We start from the raw sequence: 10617 nt of genomic DNA on the forward strand, positions 1-10617 counted from the left end.
TTAATTTCTAACTATTGACTTCTTACAAACTTTAACAAAAAAGAGTTCTGACTTGTATTACACAATGGATTCTTTTCACTCAATCTACAAACTAACATATTTGAACTTTGAAAGGAAACAAAGGCATAGCATGATTGATGACTACATATGAGATTAGTACAGTAGTGGAAAACTACTACGGTCGTTTGATAACATATATCTGCTGCACATATAAACATCCCAACTGAATCAAATCCTAGACTAAAGACGACCACGATGATCTACCATGTTCAAAACTGAGAGGAAACTGATCAATACCAAAAGACGACATCTTACTTTCATCTGCATCCATGTTCCAAATAGACTCCAAGGAACTTTCCCATGTTGGAGAAGCCAGAGGAGGGAAGTTCAAGTAACAACTTTGCTCTGAGTAGTAGATGTCTTTTACAGGTTTGATAATGTTTGCTCCAGACTGATCAATCTCTCTCCATATGTCATCCATTGAGTAGTATCCGTCTTCAAATTCTTGATTCATTTTCCCATTGGAGCCACCAGTGTCTTGAGTAGTTGTAGTGGTCATAGATGATGAGCAACAGTTTGAAGATGAGGAAGTTGGAGACATAGGCCGCTTCTTTTCTTGAGCCTTCTTCCTCATATGAGTCCTCCAGTAATTCTTTATCTCGTTATCTGTTCTCCCCGGCAATTTCCGGGCTATCTTTGACCACCTGCATATGAAAATTTTCCAAAACGTTCACAACAAGAAGAAAGAGGATACAAAAACAGTTTTAGGGTTTCTCTGTTTCATGAAGATTCCTTCTGACCTGTTTCCCCATTTGGCATGAAGCTCAAGGACTAGACGCTCTTCTTGTGGAGTCATCTTACCACGTTTGAGACCAGGATGTAGGTAATTAACCCACCTTAACCTGCAACTCTTTCCTGTTCTGTTTAAACCTACAACCAAAACCAGGTCATTTCTTTAAATGGAAGGTCCTTTCCAAAGACCGCCCATTTTTCCAAAACATAACCTATACCTATTCTTATGTTTCTCCCTCCACCTTCAAACCTGAAACTTTCGCTACAAAATCCCATCTTCGATCTCCGAACAAGTGGACAAAGTTGACCAAGAGGAGGTCCTCCTGTTCTGTCCACGGTCCTTTACGGTATTCTTCTTGCACAAGTTTCATCTTTCTCTTTTGTCTCTAGCTCTCTCTGTATTTCTCTTTGTAGAAAAAGTTTACTTCTGAGCTTGTTTATGGGAACCTATGGCATTACTCTTACCAATATTTATATAAGCCAACTTGAACACTGTGTTGTGTCTACGCGATATAACACTCACATTATTAAAATTCTCTAATGATTTTTTTTGTTTTTGTTTTTTCTAATCTATACCGTCCATATGGTGATCGATTATGCTGTTGATAATGTGGGGTCTGTTGTTTTGTGATGCCATCAAGCCATTAGAGCATTTTTAAAATATGGAAATGATCGTCGTTGCTAATAGGCGTTTGATGTACACTGATGTAACATTCCCATTAACTCTGCCTTTTCTTTGTCTTTTTGTGTGTGTTGCAATAAGAACACTTTCTTATATTTTCTTTTGGCATGTTTCAATAGTTTCATTCCCACTATCTCTCGTGTTAGTAATATATCAACAGCATCCCAATCTCAAACCAGAAGAGAAAATTAAGTGAATTATATAATCCTTACGTAGTATACAAGTATTCTAGTTTTCTTACTTGTCAGGTTTTTTTAACAATACGGAAGAAATAACACATGAACATGTGTGTGTATGTGTGAGAGAGAAGGCTCTAGACATTTTTTTTCTTCTTCATACCCTATTAGTGAGATTGTGATTGTAGTGTGTTTCTTGACTTTATTAAAGGTTAATTTAGAAATCACTGTAGAAGCTTATAAAAGGCAAATAAAGAAGAAGAAAAAAAAAGGAAAAATATTTTCAAAAAGCATTTACCAAAAGGGGTCGAATTGTTTTGGGTGTGTGATAAGTGGCTTTTTGTATCTAGCAACAGCACTTGAGATTGAAAGTTAGATATTATTTTGAGGAATTTTTTTTTTAGGATTTATAATTCGTTTTAGACACCAACCCAATCGTTTGTTTAGATGAGAAAAGCCACTTTGATTTGGCTTGGCTTTGTTATAATTTGCCTCTTGGGGCTCTGTTTTCAAGTTTGAGAAAGTTTCGATATTTTTTAGTCCAAGATTTTTCAAGAATCTAAAGATCCATCCGTTGATAATACTTGTTTTTAATATATATTTTTATTATCATATATGATTTATTGAAATTTCATTAACATTACATATATATCCTAACGTCACGTGTGCAATTTATGTGGCTTACATCTTCAAGATGCATGAAGTAAAAGTAAGAGTGTTGAGGGTTCTGACTCTGTGTGTGTACAAGTACCTGGTGTGCTGGTCCATAGAAGCAGAGAATATAGAATATATCTCTAATTGGCAAAGAGTTCCCAAGATTCTTCAAATTGTTTCGTTCTGTGGAAAACTCTGAAAATGACCTATTGGAATCTGAGAGAATTATACTTAAATACTTTAATTACATTGATGTTGCATCGTCTTTATGCCGAAGCAAAAATATACCGCAACGCTAAAAAACATTCGAGTTTCTGTATATATATATTAAAGAAAAAAAAAAAAAAAAACTCGTGGACCGACTGGTGGAACCTCTCGGTCTGATCCTATTTTAAGGCCGTGAAATACTGATTTTAAGCCAACACATATAAGACTAAAGTTTCCACCACACTACCACAGCATGGCCATGCTTGGCTGGTCAAATCCATCACAGTTCTTGTGTCTTTTACAGCATTAATTTTATATTTTTAACCTCGGAGTCTAGACAATTGAAATTGAAACATATGTATGTGGTCTACTATGAATGTTTGGTCATTTAAACATATCATAATTTGGTTTTATTTTATTTTTTGGTAAAGAAACATGATCAGAGCAAGAACTGATTCTCTTTTGTTTCGAAAATGAACTTGCGTGGCTATTACGGATATGATTCTCAATAATTGCATCAACTAGGTCATTACGAAATTCACCTTTTAATTAGTCTTATAACATCGAGTAACGAGATTTGGTTATTCGAAAAGAAAAAAAGTAGTTGTTACTATATTTTTTTTTTGTTTTTCCTTATGATTATGTGGCTGTGCTTGTAATGCTTTAAATATCATGGCGTGAAAAGATTCGGGGTTCTGAATTTTTTGCATGTTGCTTTCATACTCTCAAATTGTCCATTGTCCAATAGCTATTATAAAATTCTACACACCACAATGGGAAAGCTACTGCATATTTTGTAATATTGATCTCAGCCATCGATTAATTAGTAGTTGGAAATGATCACTTAAATTAAGCGGTAAATAGTGAGACTCAATTAGATTAATACATTTGGAAGAATATGATTAGTAGATGATTGAAGCAAAAAAGATACTACTAGTAAACATATATTATTCTTTTTGTTAGTTGGGTTTGGTCCATCATATCCATTGTTCTATAAATAGTTAAAGTTAATTGGTCGTTCTCTACCGTCTTATTAAACAATTTGTCTAGAAGCTTATTAGTAGGTTTATTTTAAAATTTTAACATATATTTATAGATGTCAAGAGGGTTATAGATAAATAGAATTTCCAATCGATTGGTTAAAATTGGAGTGTGTAGGTACTTTGATAAGCGTCTCTATGCGGCCAATTTCATAACGTTGGTCATATCTATATTCTTAAATAGAACATATAAAAATAAAATATTTTTCATGAGAAGTTGTGTAAAATTGGTCTTTTTTTTGTTTTTAGGTGTCTTTGTAATGGAGGACCCAAAAATTCTGAAGAGATTAGAGTGAAGTAAGCAGACAGATATGAGACTGAGTTACGTGGACGCCACCACTTCCTCTATGGCTACTCCACTAAGTAAGATTTTTTCCCCTTCAATTCCTCTGGCTCGTGACTTGCGAAGGCACACGCACTTAACGTTTAAGATAAGACCTTTTGGTCCCACAGTTATCATCTTTTTTTTCCTTACATCATAACATGACTTCAGTATCCTATGATCTATACTTAGTTTCATTTTGTTTTGATTGCATTCCATTTTTCTCTACTCTCAATGTAACATTCGCCATGCATATATATCTACATGCATCATGCATGCGCTACGGGTTATAGATCTTTGATTTTAATTTCATCTTAAGTAATCTTCTCAAATATCTTTTTCCACAGGCATAATTTAATATTTCCTCCGTTTCAAAATATATGATGTTTTAAGCAAAGCATGCAGATTAAGAAGTCTTTATTTTTTAAAAGTTCAACCAATCATAAACAATATTACATAATATAAAATACTAAATTAATCTAAAAATGGTATAGAAACTTGAAAACATCCTATATTACGAAACAAAAAATTTCTCTAAAACATCTTATATTTTAAAACGGAGGGAGTACATGTTAACCAAGTAGATTTAGCCCTAATTAATGATTGATTCTATTATGTCTATATACTTTGGCTAAGATTAACTAGTCCATGACTTAGTCATACACATGCACAAGTACGATATCAAGGTTCATGGTTTTCAACTCAAGATTTACTTGTCACTTTCTCAGTTCTCACCATGCACTCGTTCCGTACGTGCGCATGTCTGTATTTGGAACTGGAAACAAAGCTAGTCACCGTAGTTCTTCTCTACAAACTTCTTTTGGATCATCATGCACTCGTGACTCGTGTCGTGCTGTGAACATGCCTGATAGGAGATATACATACGCAAACGGCAAACCTACTCTATCAATTTAAATTATTTACAGAATTACAGTGATTGATAGACTATGACTGAATATTTGAATCGCAGTGGAATAACTCAAAGCCCTTATTGAATTTTTTTAACCAGAGACAACCATATTTAATAGTTTTTACGTATGAGTGAGCTAATGACTTTCTCTACAGATGAGGAGAAGCCTATACTTAATTAAAGAGCATCGAGGACTCTGGATATTCTCCTTATCATTCTCTCTTTAAAGTTACGTATGCCATGAATTATATGATCAAAGCCATCTATGGGAATATATATTATTACATCAACAATATAATAATGCTCTTTATATTCAAAAAAAAACAAATAATGCGATCACTTTAGGAAAATCAAATACATATATCCATTTGTTATTCGGTTAGTTTTAGAGATAATATTTTTTATTACTCTACAACGACATCTTGAAACCTTGCTACCGCTAATTGTGAGACTCTGTCTAGTCCTAAATAGTATATGATTATATCTTCTTCTTTTGAAATTCCACTAATTCACCATGAATAACTCCACCCCCACACATATCAAATTATCTTGGATAAATATCGCATTTGTTTAAATTAATATTATTTTTTGGCAGAATTGATTTAACCGGTCAACCCTATATGATTTTGATTAACCTGTTTCTTAAATTCTAATCCACTCTTTTTTTTTTCTTTCCGACACCGACATGAACAAATAGAAATTTAAATAATAGTGTAATAACGACACTAAAGTAATTATTAGATTAATTCTTAGCTAAATACAACTCATAATTTATTGTTTGTAGAAAAAATTAGTTGTAGTTGATCACGCCAACGTCACTTGCCATATTAGTAATAATAATTTATTTGGTCACTGAAATACATTAAGAAATTTCTTTCTATTTAATAAGTTATTTTGTATTTGGAATTATCAATTAGAAAAAGGTGTTGTCCAATTATATGATGAACGTAGCTTTAGCCTTTAGCTGCTCTTGATCAGGTGGGAGAGATAAGGCTTTCATCAGCCTTATTCTATTACGGTAATAATATTACCGATCAGTTTAACAAAGACGCCTATATTATTAAAGCGAATATTCAACTCTGTGATAAGCACCTTTAAAAAAAAAAAAAATTTATAGTAGTTTTTTAATTTTTTTTATCCGAAAGATATTGGACTAAGCCCATTTAAAGTAAAATAAGCCCAATACTCTCATATCGGCTTGTTATAACGGGCCGATATTACCCAATCAAGTCTGATTAGTTCAATGTTGTTGGATTTGTCTGATTTATTATCTTTTGTCAAGTATCTTCTTCTTTTTTTTCTTTTTTTCTGATGGGAAAAATAAAAATAAGTAGAACTGAATAATTCTGAAATAAAATTTGTGTGAAAATCAAATTACGGGATTTAGATGCAATCGAACTCAGTTGCTATGCAACACACACACACATACTTTGTGCGAAAGCTATGCATTTGTGTCTTTAATTAACTTTATAAGATCGATAGACATTACTACTAGTAAATTAGCTTTTGTTTTCCAAAGCTTTCCAAGCTCACATACCAATTCCAATAATAAACCCCCTTTTTGGACACAACCCCAGACAAAACCCACACGACTACATTTGTACTGTAAAATTTTGATATCTATTTAATTCAAAGACTTTGAACACCGAATCTTCACTGTACTCAGAGTCAGGCGTGTATGTAAATACGACCTGTCCATTAATAAAGTTGGTCAGTTTTATCATCCAACATTTTTAACCATACTGTTTTGTTTTTTTTTACTATCTGCATTACTGTGTTTTTTCCTTTCTGCTGTTACAATTATATACATTTTGTTTCTTGATTTATTAGCCCAATGAATCTGTTATACTATAACGATTGAGTAAAGAGCAAATATTTCGCTCCATTATAATTATGTTTCCAATATCTGTTTAACCTACGAAAAATACGTTCTCGGTCGGCTAGGTATCTTGTTTGACACTTCATTTACTAGGAAACTCGTGTTTTGGGGGTTGGAGCAACAACAACAACAACAATAAATGGAAAGAAAATAGAATGTCTTGGGTGTATCAAAACAGTCAAATGTGGATTGTTTGTAGTATTAAGTTTTTTGTTTTTTGTTTGGAGTAGTCCCCCACGTGAATATGGAAATGGAATGGGTGACTTTTATTGTATTTGGCCGTTAAGTTGGACGACCGACCGCATTTTTGTCAGCTTTTGATATTCGCCACCTCCCTTCAATATCACACACACAAATTGTTTTCCACCATTATCATGAAACTTGTTGTAAATTTTCCTACAACTAGTTCAATAATGCTTCCTATAATTTCTGTGAGTTTTTTAACATTAGCAACCAACTGACATGAACCAAAAAGAACAGACAACCAAAACAAATACTGTTGAATTTCTAAATTGATGTCAAATGAAGCATCATCAATGGTTATATTACTTAATCTTTAGAGTTCTGTTTTTATTTATTTATTTGGGCGGGTCAAATGATGACCATTTAGACCCATAAAATGTATTTATTATCCAAATTCATTGAAGAACAAATATGACAACAACAAAGAAACAAGATGTGAAGCAAAAAAACAAATTAATGTGGGATGTTTGTGGTGTATTAACAAGCGAACCTATTGATGATATCTCTCAGTCATAGCAGGAGAGCCGTCGGATAGAGTGGAAGAGAATATCTGGACTTTAATGAGCGTATCTATGTTCCAGTCACCGTATACAATTACATTTTGCAGGTGATGTGATGAACATCTCAAAATTTGATCTCAACCGTTCATCACAAAATCTCCTCAAGGGACCACATTTTTATCGAGTGTGTCCGTGAACTCCTGTCATGACATAGTAAGCAAAAATAAAAGTCAAACTATAACCCCTTTTTCCTGAGACTAATAAGACTATATAATCATTTAAATGAAAAGAGAATCAATAATTTTGAAAAGAACAAAAGAAGGTTTGAATTTTTATGTTGTCATGTCTTGGATTAAAGTCACTGAGACCCGCATAAATAAACAATCATTCGTGGTGATCAATGGTGTTAAGTTAACATCATTACATGTGTTTAAGAATGCTTCAAATCTCTGCCTACCGTTTCTTTTCTTCCATCCGTTATACATTATTTCGGGTTCCTCTAATCACAGCTTTATTAACCTAAGTAATGTGACACATGGCAAAGGCCCCCGCGTAAATCAAGTCTTTGAAACGGACAACACATTTAAAAACATTGGTTTCATACTTACGTAGTCAAAGTTAGGTATGAAGAGGAGACTCTAAAGTGGACTCGTTTTAGTCAACTTGATCACCATTTTTTATACTAGTATCTTCTTACTCGTTTCATTTATTGTACGTATAAAAACGCTCTAAACAACGCCGCACTTGACTCGATGTATTGTTCTACTAGTACCATTAAATATTGTTGTTATGCGTACTACTACTATAAATGATTTAGTAGTTTGGTTTATTCATATCAAACACTTTTAATTTAGGCCATGAATGGAAGCATGTTAAAAGCGGTTTTCAAAATTTTTTTAGCAAATCCGCACATATGACACCATTCACAAAAGAATTTGCCTTTTTTGCGTTTTTCTAAAAAAAAAAAAAAAAAAAAATTTGCGGATTGTCCAGTGTATTATAACATGTACCACTTTTCAAACTAACAATGCTGTTTAACCAGCGGTTTTCAGACCGCACTGGATTAAAACTATTATTTTATTGTATCTTTAATATACTCTCATAAAAAAAACAAATTAACAAAGAAAAAATAATCTATCTTTGTGTTCTTGTTTTTCCTTGCGTTGGTAATCGAAGACTAAACAATTTTGTAACCAAAGCAGAGCTGAAGAGTATCCGCCGGAGGATCGTAGTAATCACCTGATGAAGAATCGGAGTCGGAGTAATAGCCAGGCGGTGTCCACTGAACGCCGACGCCAACGACGAGAGGGTGAGAGGAGAAGCGGTTGTGAAAGAGTATGTCGTGGATCCATTGGCCGATGACGGAAGAGGAGACGGTGGAGATGTGCCGGGCGACGGCGCTGAGGACTTTTTGCTTCGATCTAATCAAATCAATAAAGAATCTTTCTTTCACGAGAAGAAGAAGAAGAGAATGTGGAGAAAAAGGTAGGACAAGAGAGAATCGTCAAAAAAAAAAAAGGTAGGACAAGAGAGAGAGCAGTGTTCAAGAAAGCGCTAGGCGTTAACTAGGCGGTGATGTAACGTCTAGCGCCTAGAACGCCTAATTGGAATTTAGACGGTTTTAGGCGGTTTAGGCGTTTACATTATAAACTATTATATATATGATATTATATACAAAATATATATAAAAATAATAAAAATATTAAATCAAAAACAGAAAAATAAATAAAAACATTATTTTAATTCATTTTAAATAACATATTAAACATTTATAATTATGTTTATAGAAGTAAACTTTAAATATTTTAAATTTGTGCAATTAAAATTTTAAAAATACACTAAAATGATGATACTACAATTTTAGGCGGTCAAAGCGGTCGTCTAGGCGGTGCTATAGCGCCTAGCGCCTAGACGGGACGGAGACGGACGCCTAGAACGCTTTTTTGAACATTGAGAGAGAGAGAGGTAGTGATCTGGTACCACCGAAACTAGAGAGAGTTTAGAGTTTTGGACAATGGAGTTATGTTTTTGTGTTCCATCAAAACATTGATCTTTGTGAAAACTAGATGAAATTAAAATTGGATGGTTAAGATGCATGTAACCACTAGCCAGGGCTAGCTTTTTCACATTATCAGGCCAGGCACGTGTGACGTCGTGCATAGTGTTTGTGACCGTTCAGCTTAACCCAACCATAGATAATTACTTATTTGAATAATGATTTTGTAGAGATCTCAAATTTTGAATTAAAGGAAAAAATTTCGGATCAATATAGTTAATTCATAATAACTTAGTAATATGTATTTTCATAGTAACTTAGGTATTTAAAGTTCATATATAACTGTATGAAAATGTTTCTTAGTTAAAAAAAAAATATCTATACTAATTATTTATTAATACAAATTAAGATAATTAATTATTAATATATATATATATATAATCCGCACCGCAAATAGTTCTTTTCACCAATCAAACATTATTCTGTACCGCTTATTTTGTATAAACCGCACTTGTCCCGCAAATATATTTCTCCCACATGTACCGCAGTTGAACCGTACCGCACTGTAATACCGCTTTTCCCGCACAACCAAAACCGCGGTTACTATTCGGACCCTTAATCCGATAGCTAGTAAAAAATAACTTTTAATTCTTTTGTGTTTTAACTTTTAACTCTCTGACAAATACGCAAAATGGATATTGATTTCCATGTTTCCATGTAAGTACAAACTTTATAATTCGTATTACTTCCATGTTTAGAAGCTTATAAACCGACAAGACCGATTTCAAATGGAACAGAAGCTCATATAATCATTAGTCGATGAACGATGATCTTCAGATCCAAATACAATTTATGAAAAAACGCAAACTTCCAACTGACTTACACAAAAAAATACACCAAGAAAGAAACTTTAAAATAAGTAAGTTTCACCAAAATAGCATTCATTTTGAATTATTCTACAATGAAAAGTATAGTCTAGTTCCAAAAAAAAAAAACTTAAATAAGAATCTCTAGTTCTCTACCAATCTTAGTAGTATATATATTCAAATTTGAAAACATACTCCTTAAATAAGTCACAAAATAATTGAATTAAGTCATGGTAGAACTTTAAATTTAAATTGACTTTGGGAAAATGCTTTTCTACTGGCACAAGAAAGAGCCGATAAAATGGTTTATATCAGAAAAGCCAGAAGAGAGAGAGATAAAGAGAGCAAAG

At 33.1% G+C, this 10617-nt stretch overlaps 1 protein-coding gene across 2 annotated transcripts; it reads right to left on the reverse strand.

The window, feature by feature from the left end:
* LOC104737101 (transcription factor MYB59) lies at positions 1-1241 on the reverse strand. 2 transcript variants are annotated; one of them, XM_010457208.2, is made up of 3 exons: positions 1043-1241; positions 801-930; positions 1-704 (listed from the first exon to the last, which is right to left on the reverse strand). In XM_010457208.2, the coding sequence occupies exons 1-3, from the start codon at positions 1161-1163 to the stop codon at positions 236-238; spliced, it is 720 nt and encodes a 239-aa protein (XP_010455510.1). In that variant the 5' UTR covers positions 1164-1241; the 3' UTR covers positions 1-235. The 2 variants fall into 2 exon arrangements, with proteins under 2 accessions (XP_010455510.1, XP_010455518.1); XM_010457216.2 differs by having other exon boundaries at positions 1011-1216.

Source organism: Camelina sativa, chromosome 2 (assembly GCF_000633955.1).
Source record: "Camelina sativa cultivar DH55 chromosome 2, Cs, whole genome shotgun sequence".
NCBI lineage: Eukaryota > Viridiplantae > Streptophyta > Magnoliopsida > Brassicales > Brassicaceae > Camelina > Camelina sativa.

Excerpts from the sequence above, each read along its gene's own strand:
- LOC104737101 (XM_010457208.2), bottom strand. The coding sequence starts at position 1,163 with ATGAAACTTGTGCAAGAAGAATACCGTAAAGGACCGTGGACAGAACAG. Across the intron at positions 931-1,042 it reads TTTTGTAGCGAAAGTTTCAG|GTTTAAACAGAACAGGAAAG; the intron begins GTTTGAAGGTGG and ends TTTTGGTTGTAG. Across the intron at positions 705-800 it reads CATGCCAAATGGGGAAACAG|GTGGTCAAAGATAGCCCGGA; the intron begins GTCAGAAGGAAT and ends TTTCATATGCAG.